This window comes from Prunus mume, linkage group LG2, assembly GCF_029339155.1.
Source record: "Prunus mume cultivar Tortuosa linkage group LG2, ASM2933915v1, whole genome shotgun sequence".
In the NCBI taxonomy this organism is placed as follows: Eukaryota; Viridiplantae; Streptophyta; class Magnoliopsida; order Rosales; family Rosaceae; genus Prunus; species Prunus mume.
Window position 1 is genome coordinate 22,854,795 of NC_142699.1, and position 21,326 is coordinate 22,876,120.

The following is a 21,326-nucleotide window of genomic DNA, read 5'->3' on the forward strand; positions in this document are numbered from 1 at the left end:
CCTATACCATTTGGGTTTGATCCATCTCTCCGACTTGGAGATAACCCGCTCAAGCGCTTAGGCTTTATGTAGTGGAGAATGAGTGAAGAACGTAGACGCCCTATGCCGCTTGGGTTTGATCCATCTCTCCGACTTGGTGATAACCCGCTCAAACACTTATGTTTTACATAGTGGAGGACGAGTGAAGATTGCTTCTTATGGCATTCCATCTTTATCAGGATCCCTAAGTTTGTACAAGCAAGCACTTCCCCTTTACTATTCTAGTTTCTTTTCCATTGTCCAAGTATGAAGTCATTAGCCTGATAGTTAATATCGTTTCATGTCTTTTACCTTATAAAGATGGCATTCTTCAAATGTTTCAAGAAAGGCACCGTCACTATTTTTGAGGATGAAAGTGATACCCGAGACGAAGTTACCACATTGCTTGTAGGTGCGCCCATCCTAGTTTCAAAGGTATTCGAGGTGGACAATTCTCTTCATATCCCATTTTGGTCTCAAGAGGTGTTTCGTTAATTGAGCAGCTTAAAAAAATCCAAGTTTATGAGTAGGAACCTTCACTCCATTGTTTTACAGTTAAAGTCCTCGCATCATGCAGAGACCGATTCGTTAAGGGCATTCAAACTTCTTAGTGACCGAATCCACAATGGAGTAGTGAGTTGGAGTTTTGTTTTCCCGACGATTGGTGAATCTACATTTACCGAGTATTACTAGGAATGACTTGAAGATGTGCTAAGTAGAAATACTCAAGTTCTTAAGAGTGTCGGTCTGTATAATGCTGTATTCACCTCATTATTTAGCTACGATCGGCATGCTCCAGTCATCCTAGCCTTTTGTGAGTACTGATGTCCAGCGACAATTACTCTTCATACATTGCAAGGGGGGATGTTTATTTTCCTTTGGGATCTTCATGAAATTGGCGGTCTTCCTATTATGGGTTGATTTTATGATGAGGTTATTCCAAGCGCTGAGAGTCTCGATAGAAAAGACCAGAGAGGCGTGCCTTATATCCCGCACATTTGCCGTTATTTCTTTTAAGCATACTACAAAATTTTACGGGATGCTATAGGAAAATTTGGAGTAAGGATGATTGCTTGGATACCATTCAAATACAGAAGGCCTTCGAGGAAAAACATATGGAACAAGTTGCAAAAGCCAAAGGAAGACTCTGATTTGTTTGACATCATTGTTGTGGTAGCGAAACTTATTGAGAGGGAGGAATGGGTTTTTGAAGATTTGGGTATAACTGATGAAGATATGGAAAAATCATACTTGGCTGCCTTCCTTACTTGTTAGTTATGAAAATTTGTATTTCTCAATGACGATGTTACTTTGATCAGACCGGGGGTTTTCAAAGTTGCCAGTCAAATGGCGCAAGGTGTACCGTTTGACCTAGCAATTCCAGTATTGGATTTACAAGAGGTTTAATGATATTTCTAGTGCAGATGATCCAGGGAATTGTGCAACTGTTCTTCCTTTTCATTATGTGTATAGGTGGTTGAGCGAATACTTTAATACACACTTTTTGTATTCATCTTCTGAGAAGTCTACTCCTATCATGACAAGGTTCTCAAAAAGGCTTTCGGTGAAATTTTTTGAAGATTCAACAGCTCGAGCTTTGTTCTGGACTTGTGATAAAGTGGAGATGAGCCGCCTAGCAAGAGTGTTTTTAGAGTACAAACGACTGATTGATGAAGACCATATTCCCAAAGAAGACTTTGCGTATTTGATATGCCTTCATTCAGGATACGTTTCTCTACGATAGGAAAACTACCGAGTCATCCAACCTTATAGCCTGCACCGGTTCAAGAGGCAATTCTGGTATGTACAACATGCGCCGGGAGAACTTAAAGATGACATCCGTAACGGGACTGTGCTATCAGTTTATTCACATTGGAAGTCATGCTTAAATGTTGGCACTGCATCTACAATAACCCTACCTGCTAAGGACAATATCCAGGAATTTGAAGTCATTTCTGATTATGTTGTTTGGTGGTCAAATGTGCATCACTTTGAATCAACAAAGTCAAAGATAGTCTCAACTGTAGACAAGTCGTCGTCGTTATCTCAGTCAAAATATTTTAAGTCTCAAGACAGCAGAACTTTAGTTCATAATAAATCCGTACGTAGTAAAGCACACAGAGCTCATCCAGAAGTTAAAGGTAGTTCTACTACTCCCGCACCTTGAGTTTAACACCTACTACCAGTTGATGTTCCTCCAACTTGGGTCCCTAATGATTTAGGAGAAAATAAAGTGTAGCATATTCACATGAAGATTTCATTCCCCTTCTATTGACGAATTCGCAATTTGAAGTGAGGACATATAAGTAGCAACGAAGATGGTGAAGTCAACTTCAAGCATAAGAAGACAAGTGTCGGATCTCTCTATTGCGATCAGGACATGGCATACCTGCTCGATGACACATTTTTTTGTGTGACTTGCCTGATGTTTCGCAGCCAGTTCTAATAGACGAGGTACGTAATTTATTTCACTTTAAGCCTTTTTCTAATCAGGAGAAATCTTGCATTAGGTTCCTACTGTGTCTGAGCTTGTGCCATTTAATTATTTGCCTATTGAAAGGGTAAATGATACTTTGCACTCGATAAGTGGTTCAGGTGTTAGTCTAAGAGATATTATTCAAAATTTTGTCACGATCCATGTTTAGAAATCCTGGAGTCTACTTGCTTAACCATTATTTGTCGATCAATGAAGGTTCGCTTGTGCAACAACATTTATCAAAGTCGGCTAATTAAGCATTTACCTATGAAATGTCTTGTGGAGGAACCCAAATTAGGTGTTGCAGACAAAACCCTTTGTAAAGTAGTTTGCGTGTTAGGAAACCAAATATAAAGCATAATCTTGAAGGCTCACTACAAAAAAAAAACCTTTTTTGCAAAGGCAAAACAAAGTCCGAAATGCCAATTTTTTGTTGGAAAACGTTGTTCCGAGAGCATGGCCTTGGATGGCGTCGGAAAGCGATCATCGAAAAGGTACATTTCGATGAGCCGTCAGAAAAGTTTTTATTTTCGACCAGCGATGTGTGTCGTAAATATTATGACATCGTCGGAAACTAATTTGACAAACAATGATAATTTAGTATTTCCGATATACCAAAATGGTCGGAAATAATTCGAATGTAGTCGGATCTATTTCTTATACGACGAGCTTTTGTTGTTTCCGACCAAACTTTTCTGACAAGAAATCTTGTCTAAAATACTATTTTCGAGGACTAAATTTATTTCCGACTATGTTTGTTCATATGAAATAGACATTTTCGATAGCAAAATTGCATTGAAAAATAATTATTCTTTGTTGAAAATAATGCGTAGGACCTATTTATGAGGAACATAGGTCGTCAGAAATGTTATTTACGACGGTGTAGATTGGTTGGAAATAATGAAACGTGTCATCGAAAGTAGACAATTACGATGGGAATGTGGTGTCGTAAATGAAATCACTATTCTCAGAAATGACTCGTAAGTTATATTTCCGATCAACATAGATTGTCGTAAAAGTTTTTTTACAATGAACAAGGATGTCGAAAATGTAATCAGACCTGCCGTAAATAGAATAATTATTCTCATAAATATTATATTTTCATAATAAAATATATAAATAATATTTCCAATCAGAAACTTTTTTCATAAAGATGTTTTTGTCATTCATTAATATAAAAGAACTGAACAAGATTCATTTCATATCAACTCATATATGTCTCCAACTTCTAAACTTTGAATATAAATTCCAAGTCTGACATTACTAAATAAAATGTCTTTGGCAGATGATAAAAGAACTAGTTGGGCTCTTCCACGACATCATCACTAAGATAAGCATCGGAACAGCTTCCCACATTGTCCTGGTATAACAACAACAAAAACAAAGAATTATAATAAGACCTAATAGAATTTGAGTAACAAATACAATTAAGAAGTAATATACATAACAAAAGCTATACCGCATTAGGTGATTGCCTTGCACTATGAGCAGAATTTTGTGGGTTATTGTTAATCAGCATTTGAACTTGTTGTTGCAAAGTGCTCAATTGACCTTTGACATCATTCAATTCCTCTTTCAAATGCACATGATTTTCTTCCAATTCCACGCACCTACGCTTATTACAATTTTGGTTAGTTGAGGAGTAGTACGCATCTTTAGCTTTGACGCCACCGCCTGAGCCAAGAACGCGACCATGACTCGGGGCAATCACCTCCCTATATATGTCTCAATCATTGACATCAAGGTTTTCCTGTTCAACAGCAGCCTTTTTGTTTTCCATTTTTTCATGTAGTGAAATTATAAACACATGTTTCATATATAGACACAATATCATGCTAATGGAAAAATAAGAAGCTGGACATTGAAGTGGAAACCATACATAAAGTTCTTTTGCCTTTTCGCTTGGCCAATTTTCTCCTTCTCCATTCTTACCCTTACTTATATGAATTTTTTGAAACAATCGATTGGACTAGGTTCAATTCCAGTTCTATCAAGCTGTTAACAAGAAAACATGAATATGATAAGACAAATAAATTCAGTCATCCAAGTTCCCTTAAAAAATAAATGACATAAGCTGTAATCATGATACTAGTGCAATCACCAACTTCACAACCATAGCTTCAACAATGAAAATAGTTGAAGACCTTTACATACATGCCTTACATAAAATATTCAATTGTTTACCTCATCTTTTTGGTATTTCGCCATTAGAACTGAATCGGTGGTATGCACTATTGTTGATTTTTCCCGATTAGATTTGTTTCTTTTACTTTGATCCTGCAAATATAATTCAAAGTAGATGCCATCAAATGGATAGTTATTGCAAACAATGTAAAAATTAATAACCCACAGTAGAATGGTAACTTAATAATAATGTATGAAATAGCTAAAACATCTTATTTAAATTAACTTTTACCTGCCACTCAGGCTTTAACCTTTCATCAACCATTGCAATCCAGGATCATGTACATTCTCTGGGCGGTTTGCATATCTTTGACTAGTGCTTTTGTATTTTTGAAAAATTGGCCTTCTCAAGTTCCACATCCAATCAGCAAATTTTTTTTTTATATGTCCAGTGAATGCAACCTTCAATTCTTCCTCAGAACATGTGTAAGTATATCCAGCTTCGATGAAACGCTCAAATAATAGATTTACTTGAGTCTTTGGATAATCTGAAAATTTTACCCAAGCTCCTTTAATCTCTTGCTTGAAAAGTACACCTATATTCCGAGCTGCTTCTTTGGTTACAAGGTTGGAGGAAATTGAATCATTAAAGTACTTTATATGCCATCAAATAAACTAATAAGTGATAATTAATTAAGCTACACTTGTCGAAGTCTAAGAAATAACTAGAATAACTATTGGTAACAATAAGTAGTGTATATGTTTACCTTCCCATATATATTTCAATCAGCATACCATTTCCTTTTCCTCCCTTGGCCTTCCCTCTGCCTTTTTTTTTTTCCAGCACCTAATCCTAATTAAGTCTGCCAACACGCATATGGAGGAGTTGAAGAAAAAACAAGAACAATTGGAGTTAAGAGTGCGTTAATTAAATGAATCACTTTCGAAAAGTGATGCACAACTTTCACATCATCATGGTGAGTTTACTCGCTTGAAAGAGGATAAGATTGCAGTCAAAGGAGCTCCTGTATTATCAACTGGCGATGTTGAGGTTTTAGATGCACTATGAGTTTCTTTTGAGAGATTGCGTAACGGTTTTAGAGACATGTCTTGGGAATATCAATTTTTGTTGTTGTTATTGTTGTTGTTGTAAACTTTCTTTGGTTCGTTCATATTTCCTTTCGAACTTGTCAAAGTATTGATGTTTACTAGTTACTTTCATAATGAAATAAAAATATTTTTATATTTCATTATTTCTTTCAAATGGTTTGGACTGATGGAGAAACCCTTGTTTTTATTTTGATGTGACTGAATTTGGAGTTATTTGTTCAAGCTGCCTATGTACCCTGGATGAAAGTCGTCACGTAGTTCAAAAGGATTTTTTTTGTCCCCAAATTTTTGCTTGAGCTGCACTTTTGGGTTTTCAACTCAATGGACTTTAATACGCTCTAACTTTTGCTCGGACCTCCCTTTCGGTTTTTAATCGAACGAGCCCCATTTTTTGTTTTTGTTTTTTGTTTTTGTTGGTGTCATACGCAGTTTAGGCTCATGCAGGCCAAGAGCTTGGTATTCACTTTATGCATATAGTATTGTTTCAAGAACTTTTCATTGATGGGGCCGACTCTTAAGCCGTCCTCGGCCACGGTCTTGTAAGCGCCACTTGTATATACTTCTTGTGCTGCATAGGGCCCATCCCATTTCAAAGTAAACTTACTTCTAGTTTTGTGTGTTGTGATGATAGATCTATGTAATACAAGGACGAGATCTCCTACCATAAAAGATCTAGGGCGAACTTTATTATTAAAAGCATTCAAAAGCCGAGCTTGATAACCCTCTAAGCGTTGTTGTGCTTCGAGTCTCTTTTCATCTAATGCTTCCAGCTCTTGGAGACGCACCTTTGCATTTTCTTCATCACAATCCCTCTTGTATGACCATCCTTAATGATGAAATTTAATTTCTAGTTGCAAAACTGCTTCCACGCCATACACAAGCGATATGGTGTAGCTTGAGTAGGCGTTCGATATGTCGTCCAGTAAGCCCATTATTGTAACATCCCGCATCGACCAACAGAGAATGGGTGATGTGCCTTATATGTACATGTCCACCTTCATCTAGTACGAGGCCTTTTGGGAGTTAACTGGCTTCGGAATCATGAGAACTCGAAGTTAAGCGAGTTGGAGCAATCTCAGGATGGGTGATCCATTGGAAAGTTGCTTGTGAGTTCCTAGAAACAAAACGTGAGGGTAGATGGGGGCCCAAAGCAGACAATATCGTGCTAGCCGATCTGGGGTTGTGATAATTTGCATCATAGCCATTCTGCCGTGGTGGCACGAGTGTGCCGATGAGGACGTCGGGCCCTAAGGGGGTGGATTGTAACATCCCATATCGACCAACGAAGAGGGGGTGATGTGCCTTATATGTACATGCCCACCTTCATCTAGCACGGGCATTTTGGGAGTTTACTAGCTTCGTGTTTGTCCGTCGCAAATCTCGCGGCCTGGTGCTATGGGCCGAGGGGATGCGCGTTAACACGTGACGCCCTTCTTTGGATGCGGTGCGGTTGTGCGCAGGGCGGCCAAGTCGGTTTACCGTAAGGCCGAGATGATGATGATGTTCGAGTAGAAGATGGTTTAAATGTTGCTCCTGTTTTGCGTTCGACTCCTAATCAAATGATTGTGTTCGAGTGAGGAACGAATCTCGGCCATCAGGTTCACGGCCTGAGCTACAAGGCCTTTTAGTGGTGGTGTTGGTGGCGGGTTTTGGGCGGTGCTCTGGCGCGTTGCTCAGAGAGCGACGGTCATATGATATATGGGGTGAGTGAGGCGATAACAGAGATGGTGCTCCGGCGCCTTGAGAATCAAGGGTCGTATGATATATTAATGGATGAATTTTCCTTATAGTCTACCACTACTCCTAAGAAAGCAAATAAAGGTATTGAAAGTGCATTACAGGAAAATATAATTTGCTCTGTGGGAGGCTTTTGGTTTTGGTGTTGAACCTTTTGAACGTAGTCCTGAGCTTAGTATTTATAGGAGTCCTGGAGGGACACTGAGGCCGATAAGACCTGCGTGGTGGAACCTGACCGGGCAAGTGGGTAGTCAAATCGGCATTTGAGATCGTAAAGTATGGTGGTCTGGGGTTGAGAAGCATGGTGGTGTGACCCCGTAAATCTCGACAAATCTCGCCACCGCCTTGATCGTGGGTTCCGCCTTGGCCGTGGGAACGATTTAATGCCCTGGACGTAGTTGAGCTCTAAGTCGCAAGATTACTTGTGAGAATGTCTGCGCCTAACCACCCTAATTCCTATCACCAAATCCTGACTTCAATCACTTCCCTCATGCATTGAATGCTTCTTGTGACTAGTGGGTTTTGCTGCGAAGTTAGAGGCATTACTTCATTAAATGGAGCGTGGGGCCCTAAGGCCACGTGGCGACTCAACCACAGCTTTTTAGACCATGTCTTTTGCGGCCTTTGGCCTAGGTCTTCAAAATGCGCGAGGCCGAGGGGATTCTCCCTTTGCAGCTTTTCTTTTGCTCTTAGGAGGGCGAAATGCTTGACGAAACGCTTAGGTGTCGGGCCGAAGGGAAGTCTCTTCAATCAGTTCATGACCGTGTTTTATTAGGCACAAACACTTTGGAGTCATGAGAACTTCGAAGTTAAGCGAGTTGGAGCTAGAGCAATCGCAAGATGGATGACCCACTGGGAATTTGCTTGTGAGTTCCCAGAAACAAAACCGTGAGGGCAAAGAGGGGGACCTAAAGCGGACAATATCGTGCTACGGCGGAGCCGATCCGGGATGTGACAATAATGCTTCATTTATTCTTTCTTGCCAGTCTTTCTTGGTTCTCCCGACAACTTTCTTCAACATGTTGTAAAGAGTTTGGTTGAATGTTTATGCGAGACTGTTGGCCGAGCATTGTACATTAAAAAGTCACGTTGCTTGAAACCAAAATCTTGACACAGTTTATCCATCAAGCGGTTCGAGAATGGCTTTCCATTATCTGTGATGATGTAACGTGGCTCACCATACCGATGAATAATGTTCACTTTGATAAAGCTCACTACGTTTTCTTTCTTCACTTCCTTTAAAGGTATATCTTTTTGTCCATTTTGAAAAGTAGTATGTGGCTGCAAGGATGTAAGAATGACCGTCAGAAAATTTAGGTGCTATTGGTCCCACCACATCAAGACCCTACACATCAAATGACCAAGAAGTAATTGTAGGATGCAACGGCTCCAGCAACTGGTGTATAAAGTTGGCATGGAATTGACATGCCTTACATTTCTTCAAATAATCCATGCAATCCTTACCCATAGTCAGCCAATAGTAGCCTATCCTCTTTATTTGGATATATAGCTTTGGTCCTGATTAATGAGCTTTACAAATACCTGAGTGAGCCTCATTCATTTTTTTGGATGCATCTTCTTCTGCCAAGCATCTTTGAAACACGCCTTCAAATGAGCGACGATAGAGAATTTCTTTGTAATAAATGAAGCGAGGTGTTCGACGTCGTACCTCTGATCGATGTCTCGAATCATCTAGTAGTTTCCCATGCTCAAGATAATCAATTAAAGGTTGTCTCAAGTTGTCAACGTCAATAGAAAACATTGAGATAACGTTGACTCCTTCTTGCGATGCTCCAAGTGCTAATGGCACGACCTAATGATGGAAAACTAGAAGATACACTACTTCATCTTTTGTCAACGCCAACGTGGCAGCAAGATTGGCTAAGGCATTCGCCATTTCGTTATCCTTTCTTGGTATATGTTCCAGCGTCACGAAGTCAAACTTTTCAAGTAATTGCGTGGCCATTTGGTGGTATGGAATCAAATCATCATTCTTAACCTCGTAATGGGTCAATAGCTGGTTGATCACTAACATGGAGTCACTATACACTTCTAAGCTTGAGATCTTCATCTCCACGGCCATTTGCAAGCCTATGATCAAAACTTGGTATTCTGCAACATTGTTTAAGCAAAACACATTTAAGCATAATGAATATGGTAGTACGTGTCTCTCGGATGATACAAAGACTAAGCTAGCCCCTGCCTCATCTATACGAGCCGATCCATCAAAGAACATCATCCAAGCAGGAAAAACGTTAGCGAATAAGACTTATTCGTAGGGTAAGTCATCCGAAACTTCCCTGTTGGAATTCGATGATTAGCTAGGAAGTCTGCAACAGCTTGACCTTTAACCGCCTTTGCTGGAGTGTAGATGATTTCGTATTGATTGAGAAGTAACGTCCATTTGGCCAAATGCCCCGTCAAGACTGGTTTTGACATAATGTACCTCACTTGGTCAGCTCATGCAATTAGATGAATCATGAACGCTTGCATATAGTGCCTTAACTTTTAAATAGCAAAAACAAGAGCAAACTATGTCTTTTCTATAGGCGTATAGTTTAGTTTGAGACCAGTAAGAGTTCGACTTAGATAGTAGAGTGCATGCTCTTTATGTGACTCATTCTTTTGAGCTAGAAGGGTTTCGATTGATCTCTCTTGAGCTACAATGTACAATATGAGTGGCTTGCTAGGAATATGAGCTTCTAATAGTGGTGAACTCAATAAGTACTTTTTTATTTTTTCAAAAGCATTGTGACAAGCCTCATCCCAAATGAATGGGACATCCTTTTTCATAAGACGACTGAACGATTGACACCGCCTTACTAAGTTTGAGTTGAATCGTTGAATAAAAGCGAGATGTCCTTGTAAACTTTTCAACTCACTTAAATTTCTTGGCTCAGGCATATCTCGGATAGCTTTAATCTTAGACTGATCTACTTCGATGCCTCGATGCTTAACAATGAAACTAAGAAATTTACCTAATGTCTGTACATCTTAGTTGGTCCCACGTTCATCCTAGTATGGCTAGAATTCCTAGTCAATCCAAAAAAAGAAGCATATATATGAAACTTAGTCCATGACAAAAAAAGACCTAGGCGTTCAAAAGAATACCTGCTACTGCGTTATACTAAAATAGAATTCCATCGTCAATATGCATATTTAAGGTAAAGTCCTTAACCTAACTCTCCGCATTACTAAAAAAAGACTTATCAAACTTGTTAAAACAGCTCTTTGCAACAAGATGGAGAATGAGTTTCTAGCAGATTTTATGATTGTCTACATTGAAAAGGAACTTGCTTACAGTATCGATTCATATGTAATAACAAAAGATTTCAATTTTCTCAGGATCGCAGGGCACAACTTGAATAGATACACTTTTAATTATGTTGTTGAACATATATTTATTTTGATCATATCAATTTTTTGTTGTTGCATTTAATATGTATTTGTTTTATGCTAGATCTTATTGAAAATTATTCATAGCTATGAATTAGCGTGGTTTATATGATTTAATGTCTATTTTTATTTTAGCTAGCCTACCCATCGAAAAATTCCTAGTTCCACCATTGCCTAAACTGTTGTTTGTCCTATTGGATTTTTGAACTTAATTCTATGATAATAGTTATTATCTTCACTCAAAAATTTTCATTTATCTACACTAGCACCTGCCATTTTCCAAATTTGTACCAACATAGTTAAAACCCCTGCAGAGGACAAGAAAGAACAGAAGCCACCTTTATAACGGAGCCAACAAGAGAAAGATCCTCTTCCAACATACATCAAGGCAGAACTCTTCCACCACCCAGTAGCATATATATATATATATATAAAGACATGTCCAAACTCTTTTGAACGATAAGCAGCTCAAAACTGCTAATATTTTGATGTTTTGATCGGTGCTTGGTTTATTAAAATATGATGAATATTTTAACATGACAATCAGCATATAAAATATGTTATTAGTCTATCTTTTGTAACTTAAACTTGCTAAACAAAGCATAATGTCATTATTTAGATTTCAATGTCTATATAAGTAGTACCATCTTTCCTACATATTTTCACGACTTTGTACACATTTCATATGGTTTTAAAATCCGTAGCATCACAAGAGCACCATTACTAGTAACTACTATTTTATCACAAACCTCCCTCCCTCACTCCAAATAACTAAAAACTAGCAAATAAACAAATACGGAGATTGGAAAATAAGCTTTCAAAACAATTAAAGGCAATACATAATTAAAAAGAGTTGCACTAATCTGATATTTTAATTTCAAATTTGGCCTTTATATATATAGAAACAAGATTGAAACTAGTAGTAGTAGCTTGCTAGCTAGTTAATGCATGGTGTAGCTTGGCCCTTCTTTTCAAGCCAATAGAGAGGCGCCAAGCGTCAAGAAGAGACTCGGGGACCAAGCTCCCCAAGCACCATTGAAGAGAGTGAGCCCAAAACGGTGTGCAGCGGGCCTCATACCCAATGCGCCGAATCGCTGCTTTGGCATACGCATGTGGCGTGGGTATGAACAGAGATGACCTCTCGATGGACGCCACCCTTAACACCAGCTTTGTTGCTACGTATAATGGCACCTGACTCTGCACATCAATGCCATGACGCTTGTATTCCACGTGGAGGGATCTTGACAATTGGTCCACATAACTGCATAGGGTAAAATAAACATGAAATTTAATTTACTTAAATTGATCACCGTAGAATTTGCGTTTAGAATATCTCCAAAGAAGATGTTAAATTTAACATGACACTTTCAGCATGTGAAAAAAATAAATGAGATTCACTCCAACCGAAATATTAAATTCTAAATTGAATAATATTTCTCTTTCATACTAATATTTTTGACACTTTGACTTTATGATGTTATTTTATTATTTCTTTTCAATTAATATGCCTATAAAGTAACCATTTAATAATATAACCATTGATTATTTACCCCTACAAAACCCAATTAACCAATTAATTAATTATTTACCCCTATAATAATGTATGCTTACGCTTTGGTAGCGGCGTAGACGGTGAAGAGAGGATGTGAGGGCACGACAATGCCTGCGCCGGACCCAATATTGACAACGGCACCTCTCTTCCTCTCAACCATTCCTCGTAAAACCGCCATGGTCACTCTGGTTGTGCCCTCCACATTCACTTTTACCACATTCGTCCACACTTGCTCATCCACCTCATGCAAAAATCTAGCACTTGGGTACGTCACACCAACGTTGTTTATCAAAACGCCGACGTCCAGCCCTCTGATCTCCTCCTCTAGCAGCTCATTCATACCAACCAAGCTACCGACGGAGAAGTCGAAGGCGATGGTTTTTATTTGGGTGGTGGGATAATGTGCTTGGATTTCTTTCAAGACTGATTTGAGCTTGGCGGAGTTGCGGCTGACAAGGATTAAGTTGAGGCCTTTTTGAGCGAGTTGGTAGGCGAAGGCTTTTCCTATGCCATCGGTGGCGCCGGTCACCATAGCCCATGAGCCGTATTTTTTGAGGTTTTTAGGGGGTCTGAGGAGGATGATGAAAACCCAGTTGGCCAGAGAGGTGGCTTGTTTGAGAAAGACGAAGAAACCTAGAGATGAGAGAAGGAGAAGCCAGATGGGTTGGTTTGTTAGGTGATGAATGCATGAAGAAGAAGGTACCATTTTTTTTTTTTTCTGGAATTTTGGGTAGAAAGACAAGGACTTCTTGTGGGAGATCTTGAATGCTTTATTATGGGGAGTTTGGAAGGGGCACTTAATTATTATGGGGTGATCATTTATGATGAGGGAGAGAGAGAGAGAGAGAGTACGTTTGTGTTACGTATAAAGTTTAAGAGTTTGATTTAGGAAATTTGATCTTTTTATCAGTTGGTTTAAGTTTAACTGTAATTTAAAGGATGAGAGTGAGCAGATTGTGAGGCCACGCAGCAGCTGAAAAGGGCACGGTTTGCATCAACTTTGACGGGGTTCGATCCCAGTCACGTTGGGGAGATGAACACCATAAAGAGTATTGAATTGACAGCTAACTACTATTCAGTAGCAGCTTTTATTGTCGTCTGGACAGGACAGAACCTGCTCTCATCTCTTTTGGGACAGGGCTTTTAATTTCTTCTTTCTTTTTCCGTCAAGTTAACGGGCTCATTTCTAAAATTACAGTTAGGTGTTGGAGTTGTGTTCTTTCCTTTTCAATTTCAGTTCGGTGTTTGGTGAATAGTATTATTTAACAGCAAAAGCTGTTCCAACCCAACTGCTATAAATTTATCACATTTATCATTTTGAGCTTTGATGTCAATTTTGCCTGGCATTTTTCTTAAACTTAACATCTCCCTAATCCTGAAACTTGAAAAGTTCTCATGCTTTCTTTTCGTAGCATCTCTTATGGATGTGAAATGTAAAATGTTAAATTCGAATCCAAATTATCATGAATTAAAAAAGACTTTTAAAAGAGAGTGAAGCCCATCTCTAAAAGTTTGTGGGATGTCAGTTTTGAGACGATGCTAAGCCGCTTTAAATCCATTTGAGATTTTGAATGGTTGAAATAGTTTACCCCTATAATTCTTGTCATTTCAATAATATGTGAAAAGGTTCCTATGCACGCAAGTGACGCTAATTAAGCCTGTCTGCGAATCAAACACATTTCGATTTTAATGTGGCGAGTAAAGGACAAAGTCATGGTTCTTGTTCTTGGTGAAATGGATCATCGACACCATGTACAGAACTCACATGAAGATTTCATTCCCCTTCTATTGACGAATTCACAATTTGAAGCGAGAACATATAAGTAGCAATGAAGACAGTGAAGTCAACTTCAAGCATAAGAAGACAAGTGTCGGATCTCCCTACAACGATCTGGACACGGCATACCCACTCGATGACTCTTTTTTTTTAATTCTCGTCATTTCAATAATATGTGAAAAAGTTCCTATGTAAGCAAGTGACCTAATTAAGCCTGTCTATGAATCAAACACATTTTGATTTTGAGGTGGCGAGTAAAGGACAAAGTCATGGTTCTTGTTCTTGTTGAAATGGATCATCGACACCATGTACAGAACTCAACCTGGGAGTGGGAGAGTTCCAACTTGTCATCTGTTGCAGCTCATGAGATCTCATACTGGCTTCTTCTTTGAACTTCATGAAGTAAGTGGATGACCAGTAATCGTTTGCCAAGTTCTTAAGCAAGAGGGTAAAAAACGAAAGAAAAAGAAGAGCTTAGAAATCAATCCAGTCAGTTAAAAAACAAATACAAGTTTGGGAACCAGAAAATTTCATCCTACCATTTTCATCAACTGTATCAGCTCATTCAATGCATCATTGAACAGATTTGGCTGTGCCAGATTGGAAGTAGTCAAAATCGCTTGCCTGCTTCGGTGAGAAATGTTCACCTCCATTGTAGCACCTGTATCATGAAAATTGAATGACATGCCCAACACACTTACAAGACTTAACTCCTAGCTAGGGTGAGGCTAAGGTTGAAGGTAATGCATTATGCATATCCTTGAGCGACACACTTAAAATATAGGTTCTTATTGACGAAACCACAAACCTGCAGTTATGTACTTGTCGATGATATGTCGTGCCATGTAAATCCTTCTTACAGGGTCATCCACTGGTATCTTACCAAGTTCATGCACTTCCTCATAAAAATGCACACTCTCCCCTGCCAAACAACTGTGATTAAGAAGAAAAAATAGAATAAAATAAATACATTATGTGGCACACAATCAATTATGTTATTTCTTATCTTAATAGTCCCTACAAAAAAATAGATCCCACTGGAAGTTTGTGATAAATTAATAAACGATCTTTGAAGGTTCCATTTGTCTGGATAAAAAGCATTTTCAGTTAGCTTCTGGAGAAAGTCTTCTTCTGTACTCAAGGGTAGTTTCTGCATAAAAGTTATCCTCGCAAATGTATTTTCAAAATATGAAACTCAGGGAAGAACAGAACACCTGTCTGCAAAGGACATGAAGGACTGACGGAATCTTTTGTTCATAAGCAGTTTATCAAGTGGCTCATTAGGGTCTATCACTGGTGCTGGTTCCCTTGGTAATAGTAGTCCACTGTTAGGTATACCCAGAGCCTGACCCATTGTCTCAAATGCTAGGGGTTCCCTTTTCCTCAAGCTGATTTGCGATAGAAGAGGTTGTGAAATTGATATCGAAAAGAAAGATAATACAAGAATGCTTGCCTGTAATATATACCTTATAAATGTTAGCAAAACACACAAGTTGGAAGACTTCTATACCAGTTCAAAATATGCAAAAGTACTGCCAGAGGATAAATCATACCGTAACTAAGAGCGCAAATCTAGAGACAACTTGAAGCCATGAGATATCATCATGAATTTCATTCAAAATGTAAGCAGCAACCCATACTCCTGGAAGAAATAAGGAGAACCAATTAAAAGCAGGGTCAACAAGCTGTAGACCACAGTGGTGTAGAACCAATTACAGCCCCGTGATTGGAAAAATCAAAGTATATCATTTCTGAGTAAACCAAAAGAAGATCACAGTGGTGTACCAATAGAAGAGGCTGAGACAAGTATTCCCTGCCAGAGGTCTCTAAGTTCATCAAACCTGAACTCTATATGCCGTATAGCCCCCGTGAACCCAACCAAAATGGCAACATAGATTGTGTGAAGGGTCACAACTGGGATGATCCACTGAGTCCCCATGTGGCATCGATCATTTAGAGGCTTCTTGACATGCATAACTATAAAACATACAAGAGACATTGTGTAACAGGCAATTGGAGTGGATATCCAAAGTATAAATTATTTCAGAGACTCTTACGTGCAGCCCCAGCAATCCATGGCAAGAGAATTAGTGGAAGGAAAATATAAGATCTGATTGGTGGTAGACACCTCCTGAAAGATTGATTGCACATAAGTGGAGCACATAGGTTATCCAAAATAGTCCAATATAAATGCAACCTAAATATCTTTCTGAATTGGTTTTAGTTAATTTAGAGAATGTCCAGCAGCTTAAATGTCTGATTGAATAGTTGATGAGTTGCAGCCCAATTGTAATATTGAGATTTACAATCTAATTTTAAATTCTCAACTATGTAAAACATTTGCTTACTTGACAAAAATGTAATACAGCTGGAAGGCCTGTGATATGCGACAGCTCAGTAATAAACCAAAGCCAAGTGGAGCTTCAATCCAGACTGAAAGCAAAAGATACTTTAAATAGTACACAAAACTAGAAGTATTCTCAAACAAGAAACTGAATGAGTAACTTTAAATGTATGAGTCATGATAAAGGCAGTGAACAACCTGCCCACGCATAGCAAGACTGCCACCAATGTCTCTTTTCGAATTTCAGAAAATTGACAGACATCTGCATAAACCATGCTGTGCTTTTAATGTTAACCATAGATTCCCATAACACAACTTAAAGTGGTCTAAGTTATCAAGAACATTATTGATGGACTATTGAACATATAAATCTATGATGTACCACAATTGACAACAGAAGGTTGAAGCTGGCGAAAATTTGAATAACTGGAATCCAAAAGCTACTGCGTTTCGGTAGAGGAATCTTGTGAATGGCAAAGGGCAAGATTAACCGCAAAAGAAGCCTGAAAGAAACAAAGCGACCAGTAGAAAAGGATCAGAGTTAGTCTATTGAGAGAGGTTTTTCAGCGGAAAAGGATAATAATCAGAGAATAACAAAGACCACATGAGAAAACAAATCAGCAGTAACTAGTACCTTAGTCTTAATTGGTTTGACATGGTTTTCCACATCAGAATAGTACAACTTAGGACGATATTCTAATACCTTTGAACATCATGTGGGAACAATGAGGTCCAAGAACTTTGCTTATCAAACTTTGAGAATCAAATTATAGTTCTTTCCAGACTTATTTATTCAGAGAAAGCTAAAGGATACAAGGACTGATTGCCCACAAATTTGGATACTCTACCAGTAAATTTCACATGGAAATTTTAAATCTTTTGTTTGAACTGAAATTCTCTCAGAGACATAAACTCAAACAGACACCCAGAAAGCAACATGTTATAAGATTTCATCGAAACAAATTTCCCATCATTAAAACCATCAGAACCTCAGAAGCCCAAAGCAAACTCATTTGCAAACAACCAAGAAAACCCATTAAACTGTGATGATTTAATCAGATGGAGACCCACTAGAACAAGAAAAAAAAAACTTACAAAATGAAACAGACGGCAGATATAGCGATGGCTATGTAGTCGCTGGCACAGCCACCATCCACAGCACAGCTTGCCATTTTCTTTGCATTTGGGGAAATTTTGGGTTCACCCAGTACGTTTTAAGATCTGAAATTAGAAGAATTTAGGACGCCCGCCATCCCAAGGCATCAACTTCAAGGTGTGTCCTTTTCTGGGTCCAGAGGGGAGTTCAATCGAGAATGGCAGAATGGCATGCCCACATAATGTTTGACCAGAAGGGAACACAAGGGGAACATCTGCGGTCTTTTGTTGACAAAATCGAAGACTTAAAAAGGGTGCAAGTGTACACGTGGCTTGTTAGAAATCCATCGGATCACAGTCTTAAAAGACGCACAGAACAGAACAGACTGATACTAGATTTTATTTCTTTTTCATTTTTCTCTGGTTATAGAAATCGTTGAATGGGGGTCTTGAGTGAAATTAATCGTGTGTTAATCAAACCATAGCTGCTACTGCTTGCAAGTAAGTGCAAATTAAGTTTAGATTAACCAATTTGAGCCCATATTGGCTATTTCAGATCATTCAGCCACACCCAATTTAAGTTGCATCAAGAAGAGATTAGGCAACCAAAAAAAAAAAATTAGAATTTTATTACTCAATCTTCAATGTACATCATTCTCCTTGAAGGAAAAAACAGCCAAACAATCAATATTTAAAGGAAATAAATGGGGAAGGAGAAAAACAAGAACATCTCTTTCTCTCTCTCTCTTTCTTGTCTTAACCACAGCAAAGCCATTTGCTCTGCATCCAAAATGTAAATTACAGTTGAGATTAAATTCAATAGGTTAATTAGACCAACACATTGTTCACTAAAAACCTGTAATTAGGCATGCATACCTTTTTGGAGTACTTATATTTGTCCTTCTTTTTATGGGCATCATATTTGTCTGGTGCTGCCAGAATCAATGGAGTTCCAGCGCCAGACCTTCTGTCATCTCTGGCCTTGTTGAATATGACAGTAAATCCTTCAGCTGTGGCAGGGTCGTTGACATTCCAGTCGCCAAATTTTGGTAGAGGGCCGCCTAGAGGCATGGCCTTCTCATACTGCAAATAAATAAACCAAACAAACTACCATTAACCATTGAGCCATTCATTTACCATATATATATATATATATAGCAGCACAAGCAGCAGCAATGTCATTCCTTCCTGTCATGTGATAACAATTTCCTATACCAACCAAAGCAATAATCTTTTTGCAATTTGCAAAATTATGCAGCAAATGTAATAATTATCAGCAAATTACATGATAGAACAAGTGGTGGTTGGTTGGCACATAAAAGTTAAGCCAAACAAAGCAAGGGAAAGTTTGCAACAGGGAGAGAAGAAAAGCAGAGCACCATTAATTAAAAACATTGCAGAATGAAAAAAGGATCAATTTTTAACAAATGCAGTTGACCCAACAGAGAATATTAGGAAAGAAGAAGAAAAGAAGATAAAAAAACAGAACTTACAGAAGGCATGATTGGTTAATCTGGATAGAGATTACAATTGATAGAGATGGCAGAGAGAATCTGGGTAAGGAGAAAAAGATAAGTGAGAGAGATAAAGAGAGAGAATCCCCTCTCCTGGCTTCCATTATAAAAGGCATAATAAATAAATAAACAGCGGAAGAGAACAAGGTCGAAAGATTCGGAATTTCCGAGACTGGCTCTCTCTAGTAGGTGCACTCGTCTCGGACGCGGGAACAAACCTTGCCGTTTGAAAAAGCGCGTTCTTGGTCAACGCGGCGTCTTTGTTTTCCTTATTTGATAGTTTCTAAGGTTGGTGGTGGTGCGTTGGAAAAACCGTGCATAAGCGCGCAGCGGCTTTGGAACTTCCAAAGTTGTATTGTAATTTGTAACAGAGAGCTGCTGACGGCGTCAAAGTTTATATATTTATATAATTTCACTCATTTTTCTGTGAATTTTTTACTTGTTCTGCAATATTGCAGATGAATGCCATGTATGCTTCTTCATGAGCAATTATGGCACGTGTTGTGATATAAGTGAGCCAAAATTAAGATTTTCCCCCTCCTCGCCATTTTTATATTCAACGTTATAATTTCTTTCTCCTGTTCGTTGCTGGGGATTCTTTTTCCCTCACTTATGCCTTATTTTCACCAACATGGAGGAGGGGGAGAGATTGATGAGAGAGAGAGAGAGAGAGAGAGAGATGTTGAATGAAGGATAATTTATTAAGGCATATTTGTTAAAATACTCTTTGTGATTTTCAAATCATCTCAGTTTGCCTCCTAAAGTTTTAAATGACTCAATCTCCCCCTTGAACTTTCATTTTTTGACGAAGATTATCCTATTCCGTTAGTTTTCAAATATAAATCATTCAATCCTTTGATGTGGCATTAGTATTTTAGTAATTTTAATTATTAAATATTAAAAATGCTTGGAATTATTCAAAGTCAAATATGTAAAATAATTAAAAAAAACATAAAAATTAAAAAACAAAAAAGAATGAACACAACCCTAAAGTTTTCATCATCTTCTTCGACTCCGTCGCACCACCACCCAACTGTACACCTCAACCACATCAGTAGCCTCCCACAATCAGCAAACTGATCTTCCCACACAAATCTAATCGTCACCTTTCTAATTCTGATCTCCATCCATCTTAACCCAACACTTTACCCATGCCTTACGATATCTAGTCGCCCCATTCTCCATCGAAACCCCAACCCAGCCACAGCTCCCCTATGAGATCCATTCAACCAATCTAACTAATATAAAAATGAACATTGATATGAAGAAAGTGGATCCGAAAAAGATTTTGGCTTTTTCAATTGGGCTTTTTGGGGGCGGTGGGAAGGTGGAGCAATTAGGTTGGTAGTAGAGGTGTCAAATAGATTGGGTCGGCCCGAGCACGACCCACTTAAGTAAGGCCCGGCACTGGCACAACCCATATCTTTGGGCTGTACCAAGATGAGGTAATTAGGTCCAATGGGCCAAGGCGGCCCGTGGCTTGTCTTGGGCAGTGCCGACTTGAAATCCAACTGATCGGCCCGTTTAAAGCCCATTTATTAAATTATATTTATTTTAGAGAAAAATAATACATAATATTATTACATTTATATCTTAAATTCAAGTCTTTCTTTTATCTAATAATATGTATTAAAATTTAATGTTTTCTTTATATATAAAATAATGATTTTGTGTTTCAAGTTTCAAATTTTAAAATCCAAACAATAATCTAGTTATTTTCTATTTAAATGTACTTTAAATAAAGTTAGTGGCCTCTATTTTCAACAAATAATAAATCTTGTTAGTATATATAGAATTGTAAAAAAAAATATTACAAATGAAGTTATAAAAAAGTTACAAAAACAAAAATGCAATACATAAGTCAAATTTGGTATGGGCCCATCTCAGTTTGTTTAGTGGCCCAACACAAGCACGGCCTAAGATCATATGGGCTTGGGCCATGGACCCGTGTTGGGATGGTTTATTTTCATAAATAAATGTGCCGACTCTAAACGGGCGAGAGAGAGATAAGCAAGGATGGATCTAAAAATAATCTTATCATTTGCTTCCCTGTAGCAATTGGGTTGTCTTCTCTTTTCAATTTTTTTTTAATTTTCTTCTTCTTTTCTGAATTGGTGATTAGCATTAGGGGTGGGCGTGGTCCGGTTTCCACCTCACACTAGAACCGAAATAGGTACTATTCA

The 21,326-nt window shown here is 38.3% G+C and overlaps 3 protein-coding genes across 4 annotated transcripts; all 3 read right to left on the bottom strand.

The window, feature by feature from the left end:
- Positions 1 to 11,661: 11,661 nt before the first annotated feature.
- LOC103321890 (very-long-chain 3-oxoacyl-CoA reductase-like protein At1g24470) lies at positions 11,662 to 13,163 on the bottom strand. Its single transcript, XM_008223744.2, has 2 exons — positions 12,473 to 13,163; positions 11,662 to 12,122 (listed from the first exon to the last, which is right to left on the bottom strand). Exons 1-2 carry the CDS (start codon positions 13,117 to 13,119, stop codon positions 11,795 to 11,797), a joined length of 975 nt encoding a protein of 324 aa, XP_008221966.2. The 5' UTR covers positions 13,120 to 13,163; the 3' UTR covers positions 11,662 to 11,794.
- A 1,003-nt stretch (positions 13,164 to 14,166) lies between these two features.
- RGS1 (REGULATOR OF G-PROTEIN SIGNALING 1) lies at positions 14,167 to 17,884 on the bottom strand. 2 transcript variants are annotated; one of them, XM_008223745.3, is made up of 11 exons: positions 17,630 to 17,884; positions 16,917 to 17,037; positions 16,733 to 16,796; positions 16,539 to 16,623; positions 16,248 to 16,321; positions 15,976 to 16,167; positions 15,744 to 15,832; positions 15,405 to 15,643; positions 14,999 to 15,123; positions 14,730 to 14,851; positions 14,167 to 14,625 (listed from the first exon to the last, which is right to left on the bottom strand). In XM_008223745.3, the coding sequence occupies exons 1-11, from the start codon at positions 17,704 to 17,706 to the stop codon at positions 14,458 to 14,460; spliced, it is 1,356 nt and encodes a 451-aa protein (XP_008221967.2). In that variant the 5' UTR covers positions 17,707 to 17,884; the 3' UTR covers positions 14,167 to 14,457. The 2 variants fall into 2 exon arrangements, with proteins under 2 accessions (XP_008221967.2, XP_008221968.2); XM_008223746.3 differs by having other exon boundaries at positions 16,733 to 16,810; positions 17,630 to 17,870.
- Positions 17,885 to 18,239: 355 nt separating this feature from the next.
- On the bottom strand, positions 18,240 to 19,259 carry LOC103321892 (protein NOI4-like). Its single transcript, XM_089046584.1, has 3 exons — positions 19,123 to 19,259; positions 18,506 to 18,712; positions 18,240 to 18,409 (listed from the first exon to the last, which is right to left on the bottom strand). The coding sequence occupies exons 1-3, from the start codon at positions 19,129 to 19,131 to the stop codon at positions 18,386 to 18,388; spliced, it is 240 nt and encodes a 79-aa protein (XP_088902710.1). The 5' UTR covers positions 19,132 to 19,259; the 3' UTR covers positions 18,240 to 18,385.
- Between the last annotated feature and the right edge of the window lie 2,067 nt (positions 19,260 to 21,326).